Here is an 18,911-nt window from a genome sequence, read left to right as displayed (position 1 = left end):
TTTTTTCCTCACCGGCTGCGGTTTTTCGCCCCGCGGGGGCGTGGTTAATGACGTCAGGAGTGGAGGATGTCAGGGGCGGAGCTGATGACGGCGGGGACGGGGTGTGCAGTTTTTGGGCAGGTTTAGAGGCTGGTTTGGGTCGGAAAAATTATTTAAATTTGGCAACCCTGCTCCAGTCTCAGTTTGGGAGGGAAAAGAGAAGGCTCTCTTCATTGAGACCCTAGGAACAGTTTATTGCCTCTGCTTGTCTGGACTGACTAAGAATTCTGGTGGTTTGTATGCTGGGTCTGTGAGTTCTTTCTGGGAACTGTGAGACCACTGGGCGTGTGGCCCCCCAAGTAACCTAGAAATCACTGGGGATAATTTGAGAACGGTAGACTCGCCCAGAGGCAGTTGGGATCCAGTCAGTGGGAGAAGGGTATTAATGGCAGGTGAAGGCGGACCTGAGCTATGCTGATAGACCAAGTGGCTGTGGGGTAAACTCTAGGTGTTTTGTGACAAGGAGTGTGGGATAAAGCCTCAGCTAGGGGGAGGGAGAGATGGAGTGAGAGAGAGCGAGAGAGAGAGAGAGAGGGGGGGGGGGTAAAACCTGGGATAAGCACAGAGGACCCTTAGCTGTGTTGGTGGGGGAGAAGCACAGAAGATCCTTGAAGGGTGGAGGGAGTGAGGGGTGAAACCTGGGAGGAAGCACAGAGGATCCAGGGGCAGTGAGTGGTAAAACCAGGGATAAGGATCCTTAGGTGTGGAGGAAGTGAAGGGTAAAACACTGTAACATAGCAGATGACATCAGATAAAGACCTGTACGCTCCATCCAGTTTGCCCAACAAGTTAAACTCATAGCATAAGGTATGATGTGATACTTCATATACATACTTGATCTTGATTTGTCCTTGCCATTTTCAGGGTACAGACTGTAGAAGTCTGCCTGGAGCAGGCCTTGTTCTCCAACTTCTTAAGTTGTCATCGAAGCTCCACTCTAGCCCATCCAAATCACTCCAGCCATGAGTCTAGCTCAAAATGTCTTAGTTTTAGTCCTGGACATTTTGTTCCATTATGGCAGAAAAAGCATTCATGTGTTAGGAATGCCCGAATCCTGCCCTTAACACGCCCTCTTGTGATCTGAACACACTGTGAACAAATAGCAGAGAAAAACATTTAGAAAATGGGTTTCCAAAGCGGTTTGAACGTTTTGGTAAGCAAAATGTCCAAATGCCTATTTATGCCATTTTTTAAACGTTTTTCTCTTTCAAAAATGAGCCCCTTTGTGATGCAGACCCCATGCCATTTTTGTTGCTTTTCTCTGAATCGCTTCAAGTGTTTATGTCCTTAGCAAAATACGGCCTCCAAAAGCCAGGGTTAAGCAGCATACAGCAGTAGTGAAAAAAATGCATCTTTATCAGATCAATGTGCAGTAACAGGATCTAAGCTACAAACCACCATGGCCACAGCAAGCCCACAATTTTCTGTATTTCTTGCAAGACATCAACAATGATACCAAACTTTCAGCCCAGAGACCGGACACTGCATAGGGTGTGTACAGGGGCACACAAGAGGGAGAACCAGAACTGTTTGAACAGCCACACAAATCTTTTTGTTTAGATTATTTTCCATTTATTAGCATTTGACATGATTACAAAGTTTGAAGACCATGAAGATTTGGGGGCTTTTATTAAAATGACTGGTGGCATTAGTAACGTTTGAAAGGGCCTAAAACCACAGAATGGTGTGAAATGGCAACTGAGCAAACGCTAACCAGAGACTCAATAAAAACCCAACCCTGCAATATGCGAGGTCAGCCTACTTCCAGAAAACAAACCCACTGACTTCAGGCCAGCCACCTCTACAGCTGGTGAACTACACAATAAATATTAGACAAGGAAGGGGCCTGTGGTTAGTAATCCTCACCCTCTGACAGCAGTGCTCAGATTAGAATGTGACAGGGCAGATGGGGCAGTGTAAGGAAACTCCAGCCCCAGGAAGGCACTTGAACCGCCGGGAGGCAGCACAGCCCCACAATTAGCCTGGTCTGCTCACTATTCCTTGGAATGAGTTCACGTCACAGTTTACATACCAGACATGACAGGCTGTCAGAAAAGCCATGTGTTTGGAATGTTCCGTCAGCTTCCATCATGAAAACAGAAGAGGGTCAGAGGTCAAGGCTTTTAGGACAGCAACATCCAATGCCCTTATTTAAGGAACCCCTCCAATCCCAAATCTGACATTAAGCCCTAAAACTCTAGATGTAATTGTTGGTTGCACTCTATGTGCAGAACTTATTTACAGACAGTTTTCACTTGGTCTCCCATCACGGTGCTCAGCGCATGTACCAGAGGGGGAGAAAAACCAGCACCCATTCAGAACTGGAAGGTCTCACACAAACATCTAGAAACCTTCGTTCCAAGTAATCATGCTCATCCCACAGCACCTGAGGAAGTCCTGCTGAGATTACTACCCCTCATCCTGACTGAAGGCCCGGGAACAATGCTTCCACTTCCTCCCCCCACCCTGACAACATACAGGTTCGGGGCAGATTCCTTCCCCCAAACGCCTCTTGCTGTGCCAAGATAACTCAGTCACAAAACCTGCTATAACTGCAAAGACTTACAAAACTGGTAGTTCTTAAACCTAACAGCAAAGCAGTCAAAACACAGAGCAATAAGCTGCCAGCAGCTACTGCAAAGGATGACAGAGGTCTGCAGTAAGGTTCCAGCCAACCTCTGTGCAGAAGCCTCATAGATAGATGGTTAAGTGCACCTTCTGAGTCACCAAAACCTAGAGGCCAAGATTTAAGTTCCAGCTACTTTCCTGCTCTTTATAAATACAGATTTGATGCTGTGTATCTCAAGACAAAACAAACAGGTCACAACACTGAAAAAGGTACAGTAAGGAATGGTAACGAGAGGCACAATTAATAAACATTAGTTACTGTAAAAGACTCCAACACTGCAGCAGCTGCAAAAGGCTTGCGATGCCTCTAACACCTGTCCCAGACGCTGGAGCCCAGTGAGGGTTCAACATGTGGTGGGGATGGGGAACAGTTTGTGACGCTCAGGCTTTACTGGCAGTCAGTCTTCACAGATAGTCCCTGCTTATACACTTCCAGGATCCCGGTACGACTCTGCCCAGGTTCCTCAGTAGAGAGACATCACTTCCCGGTTGAGTGGCAGAAGTCCAGGCACTGCTGCATGAGGTGGGATGAGGGGCACATGGCACATCTGTGCTAAGGGTGGCTGCTGCAGAAAATCTCATTGACCCGCTGTCGGAGGTGAAACACAAATTCAAACATGGTGGCAGCTAGGCTTTGGTGGATGAGATAACGAGGCAGCCGACCCTGGGGGAAGAGAGAAAAACAAAATTTAAAAAAAGACCACCAAAGCCCCTCTATTTCCCTCCCAAAGAGATACCACCATTCCCGAAGCATTTCACCCACAGTGAACACATCTTCTGGTGCCCTTAATGTTACCAGTTACCATTACTGTCAGCAGGATCTGCACTGTGACGGCAAGAAAAGAAAAGCAGACCCATGGAATGAAGTAAAACAAAATTTGACGGAGATAATTTAAAAACAGCACTTTGAAGCACCCTGTGCGAAAGGCTGAAGCTGTTTGGAGAAAAACATTTCTGCTGTTTGAGAGTAGTTGGTTTTTTTTTAAACATGCTGCTCTGTATCAACCAGACAGGGAATACTTTGATTTGCTCCCGCTGGTTTGTTAAGCCTCTGACGCAGCCCTCGAGAGGGTGAAACAAGGCCATGTTGGGCAGACAGACGCAACTTGTATGCTGTTTTTAAATGCTCTATGTTGAATAAATTTTGTTTTAATTCATTCTGTGGATCTGCTCTTTTGTTCTGCATCTTGCTTGTGTGCTTTTTGTGATCTACTGTTTTGTAGGGTAACAGGTTTCACTAGACAAACTGACAGGGCTGCATAAGAGCAGCTGAAAGTAAGATCTTGGTAATGGAGCTTACCTTTAAGTCTGTGTTCAGTATCCACAGAAATGTGCAGACTGTGGGATTCCGAGCACACTTCAGGACAACAAAACCTCCAGGGCCATTCTCCCCCCTGAGGAAAGGAAGAAAATGTCTGCTCAATGAACAGCATAAGCAGGCACACACACAGCCTACAGCCCCTGATGTGGCAGACAGCAGCACATACCTTCCCTGAATTCTGGAGAGTGAATGAGTGGTAGTTTAAAAAAACGGTCCATCAAGCCCGGTATCCTGTTTTATCACAAGTACCTGGCAGAAACCCAAATCCTGCCAACACTCCATGCTACCAATCCCAGGGCAAGCAGTAGCTTCCTAATGTCTGTCTCAATGGCAGACTATGGACTTTTCCTCCAGGAACTTGCCCAAACCTTTTTTACACTCAGATATGTTAACCACTGTTACTACATCCTCTGGTAAAGAGTTCCAGAGCTTAACTATTCGTGGAGTGAAAAAATATTTCTCCTATTTGTTTTAAAGGTATTTCTAGCTAACTTCATTTAGTGTCCCCCGATCTTCGTTCTTTTTGAAAGAGTAAAAAAATAGATTCACTTCTACTCGTTCTATACCACTCAGGATTTTGTAGGCCTCAATCATATCTCCCCTCATCAGTCTCTTTTCCAAGCTGAAGAGTCCTAACCACTTTAGCCTTTCCTCATTTGAGAGAAGTTCCATCTCCTTTATCATTCTGGCTGCTCTTCTTTGAACCTTACCTAATTCCGATATATCGTTTTTTAGATAGGGCGACCAAAACTGACTAAACAAAACACTCAAGGTGAAGTTGCACCATGGAGCAATACAGAAGCATTATAGTATTTTTGGTCTTATTTACATCCCTTTCCTAAACAATGGAACCAGTCCTTTCAGGTCTCAATTAAAAACTGGGCTCAATATAAATATTCAGCAGCAGTGATAAACAAGAATAACTTCATCAGTCAGTCCATAGGGTGCAACCCACCCCCCCTTTACTACTCTCACATGAAAGCAACAGTCTTACCGGATATATCGGTGCAAGGGAGGTTTGCAATGGTGTGTGGTGGCCATTCCTGAGGAGATATAGCGATCCTTTCGCCGTTCAATACGACGCACATTCACAAAATCCCTGTAACACAAGAACAGTCACTGAATCACTATTAACCTCACTTCTTGCTCAAAGAAAATTAAGGCCCCAATCTTTCAGTCTGGGCAGCTGTCTAGAGCTATCATAATTTACCACATGCATAACATTCCATAAGGATAAATAGAATGTAAAGTAAGATGAACCCAGAAGCACACCTGCAGCCTAGGTTCTATGTGCCCGAGTGCAGGATAGATACCTAGGCAGGCTTCTGAAGGACTAGTGATGTATGGTTTCAGCAGCTCACCTAGGTGACACAACTCCCCCAGCGGCTCCTGCAGCCACATCATATGAAATTAACGTGTTGTCTTCCACCCGTTGCAAGATCTGGAAGAAAAAGGAAGAGGCTGGGTTAACAGATAGAGTGCAGGGACCTTGCTAGACACCAGGGCTAGAGGTGTGATTACTGAATCACGATGTGGCACGCTTCAAAGTTTAGCTTAGTTTAGTCTGAGAACTACTTATACCGTCTTAAATCCTTGTGACAGACTAAAAAAAAATAGCAGTTTACAATCTTTATCAGGAAAGAGAAATAAAATGTTACAATACATCAAAACAGAAGAGAAAAAAAAAAAAAAAAAAAAAAAAAAAAAGAGAGAGCAATAAAAATAGGGAAAGACAGGAGAAAGGAGAATGAGTGAACACATTCTGTGCCACTAGCATCAGGTGCCTCACACTTCCCTGAAGGCCACATTGAACAAATAGGTCCTTTAAAGCAGCTCTAAAAAAAAAAAAAATACGTGCATTTGGCTTCACTATGGAATGTGTGAGGACGTGCGTTCCACTCCACTGGGCCAAAACAGGAAATGGCTGAGCATCTTATATCGAGGTGTTGAGTTGAAGGAAGTGGGAGCATTAAACTGATTAACATTTTGGGAACAGGCAGGGAAGTTGGAGTGATAGGGAAATGAAAACATCAGTTAGGTAAGAGAGAATTCCTGAAAATAGGGACTTATGAGCAGTATCTTATAATGAATCCTTGATGAAACTGGGAGCAGAAGAGCTGTTTTAGGGAAGGCGATATGATCAAACTTGCCCATACTTAGCTTTTGAAGGGAGAGATGGTTTAAACTGCAGAATAAGGAATTGCAGTAGTTGATACGATTTAAAACTAAACACAAAAGCAATTATCTCCAAGTGGTCTGGGACAAAGAATGGCTTCACCGAGTGCAATCACCCAACGACTAGATAGGAGGATTTGATAAATGAAGCAAATATGTGAATTTAAAGATAAAGGAATGAATCAAATGCTCAAAATTGTGATACAATTTGAGTAGGGAATTGGGATGCTGTTGATCTGAATGAGGGTGGATTTCATGAAGAGAACAGCAGTGAGAGATCCACATTGATCTGAATGGGTGAAGATGAGTGGGCTAGGAAAAAGTTAAAGAGAGTCGTGCACGAACTGATCTTGCTGGCAAATTGTTGGTCCCAACTGAAGCATTACATTGAGAAAAATTTTAGTTTAACTAGCCAAATTCTTGTGACGCCAATCTAAAACATGTTCATCATACAGGACATATAGGACATTTTTAAACCTTAGACACGAAGGGAAGAATTTTGCAACTATTATATTCCTACTGTAGGAGAGAGACAGTATCCTGGAAATGCAAGAGAAAATATCCCAACAGGATTTTCAGCTGAGGAGATTGAATTCAAACCTAGCATTATGTAAACATCAAATGAATTCAAAACTAGCATTAAGTAAACATCAAATGAAATTTTGGAAGAAGATTTGCACAGTGGATACCGCCTATAAATCTAAAAAGCAAACTTCTAACAGAGCCTTAAATGGCAATCAGGATTCCTAGTTATTAGATTGTAAGCTCTTTGAGCAGGGACTGTCTTTCTTCTATGTTTGTGCAGCGCTGCGTATGCTTTGTAGCGCTATAGAAATGCTAAATAGTAGTAGTAGTAGTAGTAGTTAAACAGGGAGAAATCGGAGCAGAATATCCAGACCCACCACAGCAAGTCAGCCAAATTATCTGCAAAACCAAAATTTTCTGGGTTGCCACAATAGCTCTGTTGGTGGTACTTCATTTCCTTATCAGAGAGCATGAAGTTAAGACATCAATTTGCCTCTACCACAATTCTTATGTAACCAGATATATTAAAGTTCATTTGTGATATGATGGAGATAGTCTGCCACCTGGTGGTCATGGCCCTGCACAACCTCACATCAGACCCATGAGAACTGGTGTACCAGGTTGACTAGCTGAAGGGTATTGCTCAAAAAACTGATAAATAACAAAAATCAATTTTTGACAAAAGCGATTCTTGTATTTAGGTTTTTTCCCGAGAAAGCCATCATTCAAATATTATATTATTGTTCTTCGGAGCACAGGAGTAGACTAGTGGTTAGTGCAGCAGACTTTGATCCTGGGGAACTGGGTTCGATTCCCACTGCAGCTCCCTGTGACACTGGGCAAGTCACTTAACCATTGCCCCAGGTACAAAAAGTGCCTGTATATGCTATGTAAACCGCTTTGAATGTAGTTGCAAAAACCATACAAAGGCAGTATATCCAGTCCCATTCCCCTTCTTAATTTTATTAAGTTATCAAAGCAATGTCAGAATAACATAAAATAATGAAGACTACTCTCTAAAGCTTATCATATTTGTCTACAATATTAATGTACAATAATGCAATAGTTGTGCTAACAAACAGAAGAACAGTTTTTATCCTAAATTCACAGTTCTCTTCCATTTCATCTGCTGAACTATCTGCTGTACTGTTTTTATCTGCAATCTGATGGTAGAAGATTCTGTGAACTTCAGGAACATATTTCAACTGGACATCTTTCACCTTTGCCACCTTTAGGTCCAGAGTATGTAGAGTTGCTGGGTTTGATGGATGTTTTCCTTTCTTCAAAGAATGAAACATGATTTTGAAAGCTCCTGTCCTTGATATTCTAGCTCGTTATGTTAATTGCACATCACAAAAGTAGTACTTCACAACTCATTTGTGCAAGAACCTGTTAAATCCACTCACCTTAAACAGATTCTGGGCAGCACGATCTCTGATTTTGTTGATAGTTGAAAGGATTTCTGGCTTACTTTGGTCATTCAAACCATTCATACAGTGGAGTTTGCAACCACAACCAGGGCCAGTAGACTGCTACCTTTTCAATTCACAAATTCCTTTCCCTTTGCTTCTAGTTTCTGTCATTATGCTTTTGTTTTTTTACTCTTTTGGCAGGTTAATTTGACATTTCACTTATGGTTACCATGCTCAAAAACAAAAAGGCCGATATTCAAAGTGATTTAAGTGGGTAGGAGACTCTCCTTCCCGCTTAAATAGGTTCATAGCACCTAACTGGGGATATTCAGCGGCAGTTAACCAGACAGTGCTGCTGAATAGCCTCTGAGACCACCCAAACCAAAAAATGGGCAGGTCAGGGGCGGAGCTGGGAGGAGCCCCAGGTTATGCAGATGCACACATAGCTGGACAGCTCCAGAGCTGTCCTAAATAAGGCCACTTAGCTATGCGGGTGATGGCTCTGAATATCAGGTGGCACCTGCACAACTTTTTTTTTTTTTTTTTAAATATCTTTTTCTTTACTAAAGCCCCTGAGCCCCCTCAACCCTCCCCCCTCGCCAATGTTGCCTTCTTTCCCTCCCCCCTCCCAGGATTTTGCACAAAAGTCAAAGACACAATAAAATTCTGCAATGGTAAAATGGACGACATGTTTTTCAGCAAAAATAGGCAAGCAGATAATGAACAGCCCTATGAAAGAATACGTTAGTAAGAAAATCTCAGTTTGTTCCTAAAGTGAACTTATTAGGCTTTTGTGCAACATCCTTCACTTAAGTTTGAAGTTTTCAAGTTTCAGGTTTATTAAAAGCTTGATATACTGCCTATATAAGTGGGATTTTCTAAGCAGTGTACAATATTAAAAACCATAAATGAAAAAAGAAAAGAAAAGAAATGAACTCCATTACAACATAGGAAAGAGAAAACACAGGGAGAGAAAAATAAATCACACCTTAAATAACAGCTAAAAGTCAGTAACCAAAGCAGGAATTGCCATCAGCCAGTCTATTCTGGGAAAGTTAATTTAGGAGGAAAAGGCATTTGTATAAAGTTTTTAAATCAGCTCTGAAATGTGTTAATAAAGTGGGACCAGCGACATTGAAAATCCTAGTACAGACAAAATCATAAAAGTTGTCAAAACAAAGACAGCTAGTAAGTTTGCTTGGGAGGAATGGAGGGCTCTGGAGAAACTGTATGGAATAAACGCTCGAAAAGGTATAGTGGGGGTTCCAAAGTGATGACTTCATGCACTGTTATCAGTATGTTATGAGTTACTTGTGGTCACATAACAGAGACCTCAATGGAATGAGGGACAGGTTTTAAAAAATTTATTTATGACATTTATATCCCGCATTAGCCTGAGTAGAACTCAGGTTCAATATGGCTCACATAACAATTAGAAAAGCATGAACATGTTCAAAATATATTAACAGAAAGTAAAATACATCATATAATGTTAGATGTAATGAAATACTTAAGGGCCTTGTTTACTAAGGTGCGTTAGCATTTTTAGCATGTGCCCAAAATTAGCGCAAGCTGTGTAGGCGCCCATAGGAATATTGCTTTTAGCAAGCACTAAAAACGCTAATGCGTCTCTAGCGCGGCTTAGTAAACAGGGTCCTTAGTGATTTAGGCTAAATAACTGAAATATGGAGGAAAAAGGTAAAGGGCTAAGATTAACTGGGATAGACAGCAGTAGTGGGAGGTGGGATGAGGTACCATGAGTTTATTTGAGAAGAGTGCGTATTTCCTTAAAGGCCAGACTGAAGAAGTGAGTTTTCAACAGACTTCGGAATAACAAATAATCATTGGTACCTTGATGGTTTTAGGTAAGGAGTTACAAATTTTAGTGCCTTGATATGAAAAAAAGTTACCCTGTACCTGGCATGCTGTGATCGTGCTGTTCCACAGCACCATCTTCTCAGGCTGAAGAATGACCTCCTGATACACGAGCTCTGCAGGACACTGTATATGAGCCTGTGAGTGGGGGGGAAAAAAAACAAGGTTAGCAATGAGAAAGGCAACCTCTCTATCAAGGTAATGATTCAGTCACAGCAACACCAAATACTTTCCGCTATTCACAGGTTACTAGGGACTCCAGAGAAGGAGCCATTAAGAGTAGCACTATTGAGCTGTTCAAGAATCACTCTCAGAGATCGACAGAGTTTTGGCCACCCGATTGACTCAACCATTTGCAAAACTGTGCTCCCTGCCTCCTAGTTAAGAAATTAGAGGTGTACCTCAATAAAGATAATAGTCCCTCATTTAAAAAAAAAAAAATTGCAAGCCATACAAATCAGAAACACATACAAAGGATTTCTCAGGTCATTGCTGAATATATTGCACTCACTAACGTAAACAAGAGCAAGCTCCGTCAGCCAAAGACGTCTGTGGACAAACCCCGCCTGTGCTGAAAGAGCAGCGCTTAATGCAACAGGCGTGTCTTGGCCGCTAACGCTGGCTCTCCTGCGCATGCTCAGTTCTGAGCAGGCACGGGAGAACTCGTATTAGAAGCCAAAGCAATAACACCCTCCTCCTCCCCCCTCCCCCAACATGTATCATCTTCACGAGGGCTCTCTCACTTCTTACCTTTAAGATAAATGTCTTGCCATGAAAAGGTACTTCAATGGTGTAAACCTTATCTCCAGCATCCTAAGCCAAAAAAAATACAAAAATATTAACTTTTGTCTCTTTATCTCCCCATAAATTAGATTAGCTTAGTGTTGCTGTTTTCTTAAGAATTGTTTGGTTAAAATTTTGTACTTTTTTTTTTTAATTAATAAAACAAAAAAAAAAAAAGAAAGAAAGAAAAAGAAATCCTTACATTGCTCTTCTCGAATTCCCAGTTTGCTTCTTGGGCTAGGATCTGATCTACCAAATCCATGGCTTCCTTCCCCTGATGGATGTATTCCCTCTCCTGAAATGAACCATAATTCCTTACTCTTGTGTTCTTGCATGCAGAAGTGGGAAAGCCCAGTGTTACCACTTTATATTTGCTTCGACTCTCTTACATTTTTTAGAGGTCTTTATTAACTTTTGCACTTAGTAAAAAGGCTTCAGATACAAAACCAGCCATACAAAAAAAAAAAAAAAAAAAGGTGAGGAGCAGATAATACACAACCCCCCCCCCCCCCCCCCACACACACACAAATATGTCCCCACCACGCACATGAAATTTTCCAATTACCAGGTCACAGCAAGGCATAACATACCCAACAATTTAACAAAAAATAAAATTTATTTTAGTGTATTAACCCTAACCACCCACATTTGTTCTAACTTTACCATTGTTGCTTACCAGGGACTGACCACATCTACACATCACAGACAGAATATTTTAGGGGGTAAGGTTAGAGTTAAGATACATCATTCCAAGTTTACCTGAGCACTGAGCATTTTCCTTCCTATCCCCTCATCATCAGATTCATTATCCGAGCCTAAAACCATGCCAAGAGTCAGAATGTTACAGGCCAGATAAATGGAAAATTTTAATCAAGGTAAAGTATACAACAGAGAATGTGACTCACCTGCAAAGGATTCTGGAGGTGAGTAGAACTGTCCATCAGAGAGTACACTGGGATACAGGAGGGGTGGGCGGATGGCCGCAGCCTGTGCGGCCAGATACCCTACAAAGAAAAGGGTGTAAGTAACAGCATGGTAGCTTTCCAACTATATCATCTAAAACAGGTCTTCCTACAGAAAGGCTGTAATACACCAGCACACTTCAGGAAATTTCATGTCAGACAGGAGAAGACAGGGCAACCAGGCCTACTGCTGTTAAATGTATTTCAAACTTAAAATGAATCAGCAAGGGATAGCTCACTGGCTATGCTGTTGCTGTGTGGAGGACCAGGGTTTGATTTTCAAATCAGATAGATATAAAAGCATAAGTATTGCCATACTGGGACAGACCAAAGGTCCATCAAGCCCAGCATGTTGTTTCCAACAGTGGCCAATCCAGATTACAAGTACCTAGCAAATAGTTCAATGCATTTTATGCTGCTTATCCTAGAAATAAGCAGTGAATTTTCCCCAAGTCCATTTCAACAATGGCTTATGGATTTTTCTTTTAGGAAGCTATCCAAACCATTTAAAAACCCCGCTAAGCTAACTGCTTTTACCACATTCTCTGGTAACGAATTCCAGTTTAATTACACGTTAAGTGAAGAAATATTTTCTCAGATTTGTTTTAAATTTACAACTTTGTAGCTTCATTGCATGCCTCACAGCCCTAGTATTTTTGAAAAGACTAAACAAGCAATTCATGTCTACCCGTTCCACTCCACTCATTATCTTATAGACCTCTACCATATCTCCCCCTTAGCCATCTTTTCTCAAAGCTGAAGAGCCCCAGCCGCTTTAGCCTTTCCTCATAGGGAAGTCATCCCATCCCCTTTATCATTTTCGTCACCCTTCCCTGTACCCTAATTCCACTATATCTTTTTTGAGATGCGATGAACAGAATTGCACACAATATTCGAGGTGCAGTCGCACCATGGAGCGATACAAAGGCATTATAATGTCCTCATTTTTGTTTTCCATTCCTAATAATACCTAACATTCTATTTGCTTTCTTAGCCACCATCACACACTGAGCAGAGGGTTTCAATGTATCATCAACGAGGACACCTAGACCTCTTTCCTGGTTGGTGACTCCTAATGTCGAGTTCCTCTTTCCCACATGCATCTGCACTTGCTCACATTAAACGTCACATTTGGATGCCCAGTCTCCCAAGGGCCTCTTGCAATTTTTCACAATGTTCTTGCGATTTAACAACTTTGAATAACTTTGTGTCGTCAGCAAATTTAATAACCTCATTAGTTACTCCCATCTCTACATCATTTATAAATATGTTAAAAAGCAGCGGTCCCGGAACAGACTCCCTATCTACCTTTCTCCTTTGAGAATACTGACCATTTCACCCTAATCTCTATTTTCTTCTTTTAATCAGTTTTTAATCCACAAAAGAACACTACATCCTATACCATGACTTTCCAATTTCCTCTGGAATCTTTCATGAGGTACTTTGTCAAATAACTTTTGAAAATCCAACTACACAATATGGACTGGCTCACTTTTATCCACGCTTGTTCACCCCTTCGAAGAACTATAACAGATTGGTGAGGAAAGATTTCCCTTCACTAAATCCATGTTGGCTTTGTCTCATTAATCCATGCTTTTGAATATGCTCTGTAATTTTGTTCTTTATAATAGTCTCTACAATTTTGCCCACACCGATGTCAGGCTCATAGATCTATAATTTTCCGGATCACCTCTGGAACCTATTTTTAAAAAAATAAATCGGCGTTACATTGGCCACCCTCCAATCTTCCAGTACCAAGTCTGATTTTAAAGATAAAATAGTTCTGCAAGTTCATTTTTCAATTCTATTAGTACTCTGGGATGAATACCATCCAGTCCAGGTGATTTGCTACTCTTCAATTTGTAAAACTGCACCATTATATCTTCCACACGTGCACAGGGATTGCTTAAGGATGACATTAACTGACTAAATTTAGGGCCTAGAATTGTAAGATCCCAGAAACAGCCCCGATCTACAGATCCTCCTCCCATCCCAAAGCTAAGAACGACTGCTGCGGTTAATGAAAGCTCCTCCTGATTGAGCTGGATACCCAAAAGAGCAGAAGGAAATAGCCAAGCAAAAAATAATATCCATCAGTTCTCTGTGGCATCTTGTGATGATCATTACTGACAGAGTGTCTAGATAAAATTCTGCAGTAGATTACAAGCTCAGGATCCATTTCATGCAGGTCAGAATGTACACTGCAACTCATGCCCTGTGCATCACAAGAAAGCAAAACACTGGGGGGACACTGAAAGTGCCACACATGTACAGTAATCCCTCCCACACCATCACTCACATCTCTCCTCCTCAGCCTCCTGTGTTAAGACCTTAAAATCCAGGAACCACGTTTCCAGCCAAGCAAGGACGAAGGACACAATGGGAAGGAGGTAGCCAAATGCTCCTTTGGATAGAAGCTGGAGAAATAAATACATAGAATGTCCTTAAACATTTACTGGGGTCACAGTCAGCCACAATCCTTACATCACAGGCCATAATTCAATTTCCTGCTAGAGTATGACTGCACTTCTAAAGTTTCTGGAAATGGGCACTGTGCCAAAGAATATGCCTCTTCAGCAATCTTGCTCTAAAAAAAAGATTTTTTTTAAAAGGCTGTATTTTGAGAGCCCTCATTTCCATAATATTTGAAACATATCAAATTCAGAGGCAAACCCATCTTCCCTCCAAAATCCATTCAGCCTAAAAGCTTACAAACCATTTCAGCAGACAATAGAAAACACTCACCTCAGACATGATCACTTTCACAATGAGGAAGACACTGCTCACCAGAGTTGTGATCTGTAAAACAGAAATGGCCAATGAGGTACAAGCCAGAACTCCTCAGTGCTACCTCTTCACATTACTGAGTACTATGACTCAGCATACCTTCCACCAAGGGGTTGTGTGAGGTGAGAGGGATCATCAAGACTGAGCTCATCTTGCTGACAAAAATGTATGGGGAAGGTCCAAGATTAAAAAAAAAAAAAAAAAAAAAGTTAACAAGTCTAAGCTGACCCTGCTGTGGAAGTGAACAGAAAAGGTACTTACTGCTATAACCCACCAATGACGCAGTCGTAAAAGTGCATATCCCAGTAGCAGGACAAAAAAGCGGAAAAATGCCAGGAGCTTTGTACCATGCAAGGAAAAAGAAAGAGATTAACCACCAAAATACAAAATTTCACAATATGAAGCCTTTGCCCAGAGACCTGCAATACTTACAAATATATCAAAAAATGAAGCAGTAAACTTGTATTCAATGACTTCATTCTTCAGGTTCTTCTCAATGCCGTCATTGGTCTGTGGAGACATAAAAACAGAAAGTGTAAGGCAGACAGAACTCTGCAGAACTGCTTTAAAATTATGCATTGTCTGAAAAGATTGTCTCAGGTTGTCTTTGGTAAAATAATTTCTCTTAGGACAAGTAGGATGCATCTTCCACAAGTGGCGACGTCCCCTGACGGCTCTCATTGGACAGATACTCTCCAACAGCCAGCTCAGAGAGGTTTTTTTTTTTTGACTCTCTGAGCATGCCTGTGGGCTGTCCTTGGGGGGGTGGGGGGGGGGGGGGGGGGGAGAAAGCTCAGGCATTCCCACTTCCACCCTCAATGTGTCCCTGGATTGGACAGAAGGGTGGGTGGGTGGGTTGTCCTGCTGTCCACAGAGAACCCTTGTTACAGGTAACTAACTACCCTTACTCCTAGGACAAGCAGGATGTGTCTGCCACATGTTGGTGACTCCGTAATCAAGGGACGCCCAGGCCTCAAACCTTTGTTAACAACATAATAGCCATACTGGGTCAGACCAATGGTCCATCTAGCACAGTATTCTGTTTCCAACAGTGGCCAATTCAGGTCACCAGTAGTGGGTAGAAACCCAAATACAGTAAATTCCGGATAATTGGGCACCGGTTAATTGGGACGGCTGTTTATTTGGTCCAAAACATGAAAAACAAAAACAACGCTCATTTATAAGCGGGAAAAGTTTTGCTTATCTCGGACACCATGCCATTTAATTGGGGCAGTAGTGTCCACAGAACGTCACTTTCCCATTAAGTATAAATGGGCAGCTGCGTTTGCGTACACATGTGCTTCTGTGGAGTGTGTCACGTTCCACCTGTGGTATGTGCATTACAAATGCCTACGAAAGACCTAACACTCGCAGATAAAACTGGCTTGCATGAACAATTAGAAAAAACAACTGCCAGACACCAGTCAGTGCCAACTGGCAGAGGTTACTGGAGTGCCAAAATCTACAACAGCACGCGTTGTACACAAGAGAAATTGAGAAATGAAAGGACACTACATGAGAGACAAGGAGTTTCCCAGAAACAGAAGCATTAAGATAAAGATACTGATGTTGAAGAAGCCCTGAATCAATGGCTCTCGATTGTAACAGGACGAGGTGTTCGTGTGAGTGGACCAATGTTAAAAAGCAAGTCAGAGGAGTTAGCAAGAAAACTCGGTCACAACTATTTTAAAGCAACAGATGATTGTCACAGTGGAAGGTTCAGGATAAAGTTTAAGAGCGCACACAGTGAGAAAGACAGTGCTGATGGTATAAATGCAGAACAATGGAAAGCTACAAAACTTCCATGTTGCTTTGTAAGTTTTGCGTGGATGACATCTACAATGCCAAAGCAACAAGGTTATTCTAGAAACACACAACACTGATGGGCTGAAAGAAAGTGATGGATTGTGTCACAGTGCTATGCTGTTTCGACATTATTGGGAACTGATAAACGTAAGCTACTGGTTACTGGAAAAAGTACAAAGCCTCGGTGTTTTAAAGGGATCAGTATGGAAAGTTTACCCGCCCTGTATCATGCTAATAAAAATACATATGTTTGTGCAGCGCTGCGTATGCCTTGTAGCGCTATAGAAATGCTAAATAGTAGTAGTAGTAGTAGTAGTAATCTGAAATTTTTAGGAACTGGTTAATGAGTTCGGACATAGAATTACAAAGGAAGTCTTGGAGGATTGTGATATCCTTGACAATTGTGCTTTGCAACTTTTGTTTTTCAGAGTGAATGAAAACGTTTTACTTTAATTTGGTGCTTGTACTGTACTCTTTTTTCATGGTACCCTGACAACTTCATTTATCCAGGCAACCACTTAATTGGGACAAAGGTACTGAAGTCCCGATGTGTCCCAATTAACCAGAATCTACTGTACTAGCAACATTCCATGCTACCAATCCCAGGTCAAGCAGTAGCTTCCCCATGTCTGTCTCAACAGTAGACTATGGCCTTTCCTTCAGAAACTTGCCCAAACCTTTTTAAAACCCAAATACACTAACCACTGTTACCACATCCTCTTGCAACGAGTTCCAGAGTTTAACTATTCGTTGAGTGAAAAAATATTCCCTTCTATTTGTTTTAAAAGTATTTCCATGTAATTTCATTGAGTGTCCCCTAGTCTTTGTACTTTTTGAAAGAGAAAAACAAAAAAACCCAAATCGATTCACTTCTATTCGTTCTACACTAGAGATTTTATAGACTTCAATCATATCCCCACTCAGCCATCTTTTTTCCAAGCTGAAGAGCCCTAACCTCTTTAGCCTTTCCTCATACGAGAGGAGTTCCAACCCCTTTATCATTTTGGTTGCTCTTCTCTGAAACCTTTTTTTAGTTCCACTATATCTTTTCTGAGATACAGTGACCAGAGATAAACGCAATACAGCAGCTGCGTGAGGAAGCAGGTAACAAGAACTGGCTTTTATTGAACTGGAAACAGGGGATTTTTTTTTAAACTGGAAAAACCCCCCAAGTGCAACTTATCATAAACCCCAGTGCAACTTATCATGAACTTATCTGTCAAGCAGGGTACACATGATGTCCATGTACAACATGGCAACCTTATTTTCAACAAGCAGAAACTAAGCAGTTTACTGTGGTCTATTGCAGTCAGCTGTGGTCTTGCGACCCCTGACCCCCTTCTCTTGTGTTGGATAAGGACTCAGCACCTGGAGATTGATCCTATGCCCCACAGTATTCAGGTATTGGCTTGGTCCTGACCTGCTCCTGGCGCTGGTGGACAGCTGAGAATACCAACAATTGGGAAGGGCAGAAACAGTTTTCTGGAGGAGGAAGTGGGAATGCACAGGCTTTCCCCCACAGGGTCAGCCCACATGCATGCCCGAGTCAAAAAAAGACAAAGAAAACCGCTCACCGACCTATTGGAGAGCATCTCCGTTCAATGGGAGCCGTCAGTGGACTCACCAAATGTGGATGGACTTATCCTGCTGTCCACGGAAAGCCCTCGCTATAGGTAACTAAGCTTTATCCAACAAAGGAGTGCACATGATAAGTGTGCTACACCAAGGTATACATTCGGTGCTCCCTGCCTCCTACTCGGGAGGGGGCGTCACAGTCCCGTTTAACTAAGAATCAAAAACGATGCATGGAATGAGGCCATAGGCTTAGGAGTGAACTTCATTCCTGTCATGTTATGCGCAAAAGTAACCCACATGGAAAAAATGCCCCTCCCTCCCAGATGAACCTCTTTTACATCCAAAAGCCTGCAGACCTCTCATATATTCAGAGCAAACAATCAGGTCCCATAACAAAGTGTGCGGGAGCAGGGCACGGCCATAACAACCCCCAACATCCACCCGGCAAAATAAACTGTCGGGCCAGTCCTCAGCCATATACCAAACCCACAGCAACAGAAGCCCTGGGCACTAAAGGGTGATCCAGAACCACACGAGAGCAAACAACAAGCAACAGGTCCACCCATTTTGGTTAAACCGAATGGGAATACAAAACAGCAGACTAGCAGGAGCCTCTGCGGGCTGCGCTTGAAGAGTCCCCTTCCCAGACTCACGTTCAGCTCAATGATCCAGAGCAGGGACACAAAGAGCAGGTCGAAGGTGACGAAGAGGCAGAAGGTGCGGCGCACATCCGAAATGAGCTTCCTCCGGGGAGCCGGGAGATAATGGGGCGAAAAGACCTGGCTGTGAGAAAGTGAGGCGATGGTCGGGAGGCTGCGCTCGAAGTCAACCTGCAAATCCCCCGGGGGTTTACTCATTCTGCCCCCCGGTTTCGACGTTCCTTTGAGCGCAGCCCCACTCTCTTCTCCACTTCTCTTCTTCGCCGCTACTTCCTACTTCCGGGTACAGGACCCGGTCCCGGAAACAAAAGTCGACTCCGCCCACCGCTGAAGCCACTGTCTCGTGACATCAGGATTCACGAAG

At 42.5% G+C, this 18,911-nt stretch overlaps 1 protein-coding gene across 1 annotated transcript; it reads right to left on the bottom strand.

The window, feature by feature from the left end:
* Positions 1-1,593: 1,593 nt before the first annotated feature.
* STARD3 (StAR related lipid transfer domain containing 3) lies at positions 1,594-18,847 on the bottom strand. Its single transcript, XM_030221700.1, has 14 exons — positions 18,542-18,847; positions 14,940-15,017; positions 14,769-14,846; positions 14,466-14,519; positions 14,020-14,137; positions 11,664-11,762; positions 11,518-11,573; positions 10,961-11,053; positions 10,726-10,788; positions 10,018-10,113; positions 5,350-5,429; positions 4,983-5,087; positions 3,968-4,061; positions 1,594-3,331 (listed from the first exon to the last, which is right to left on the bottom strand). Exons 1-14 carry the CDS (start codon positions 18,743-18,745, stop codon positions 3,221-3,223), a joined length of 1,329 nt encoding a protein of 442 aa, XP_030077560.1. The 5' UTR covers positions 18,746-18,847; the 3' UTR covers positions 1,594-3,220.
* Positions 18,848-18,911: the final 64 nt, after the last annotated feature.

Source organism: Microcaecilia unicolor, chromosome 12 (assembly GCF_901765095.1).
Source record: "Microcaecilia unicolor chromosome 12, aMicUni1.1, whole genome shotgun sequence".
NCBI lineage: Eukaryota > Metazoa > Chordata > Amphibia > Gymnophiona > Siphonopidae > Microcaecilia > Microcaecilia unicolor.
Note: the sequence above shows the minus strand (reverse complement) of the source record. Positions and strands in the feature narration are given on the sequence as shown.

Excerpts from the sequence above, each read along its gene's own strand:
- STARD3 (XM_030221700.1), bottom strand. The coding sequence starts at position 18,745 with ATGAGTAAACCCCCGGGGGATTTGCAGGTTGACTTCGAGCGCAGCCTC. Across the intron at positions 11,574-11,663 it reads ACCTCCAGAATCCTTTGCAG|GCTCGGATAATGAATCTGAT; the intron begins GTGAGTCACATT and ends GCATGGTTTTAG. Across the intron at positions 11,054-11,517 it reads GGAAAATGCTCAGTGCTCAG|GAGAGGGAATACATCCATCA; the intron begins GTAAACTTGGAA and ends GGTTCATTTCAG.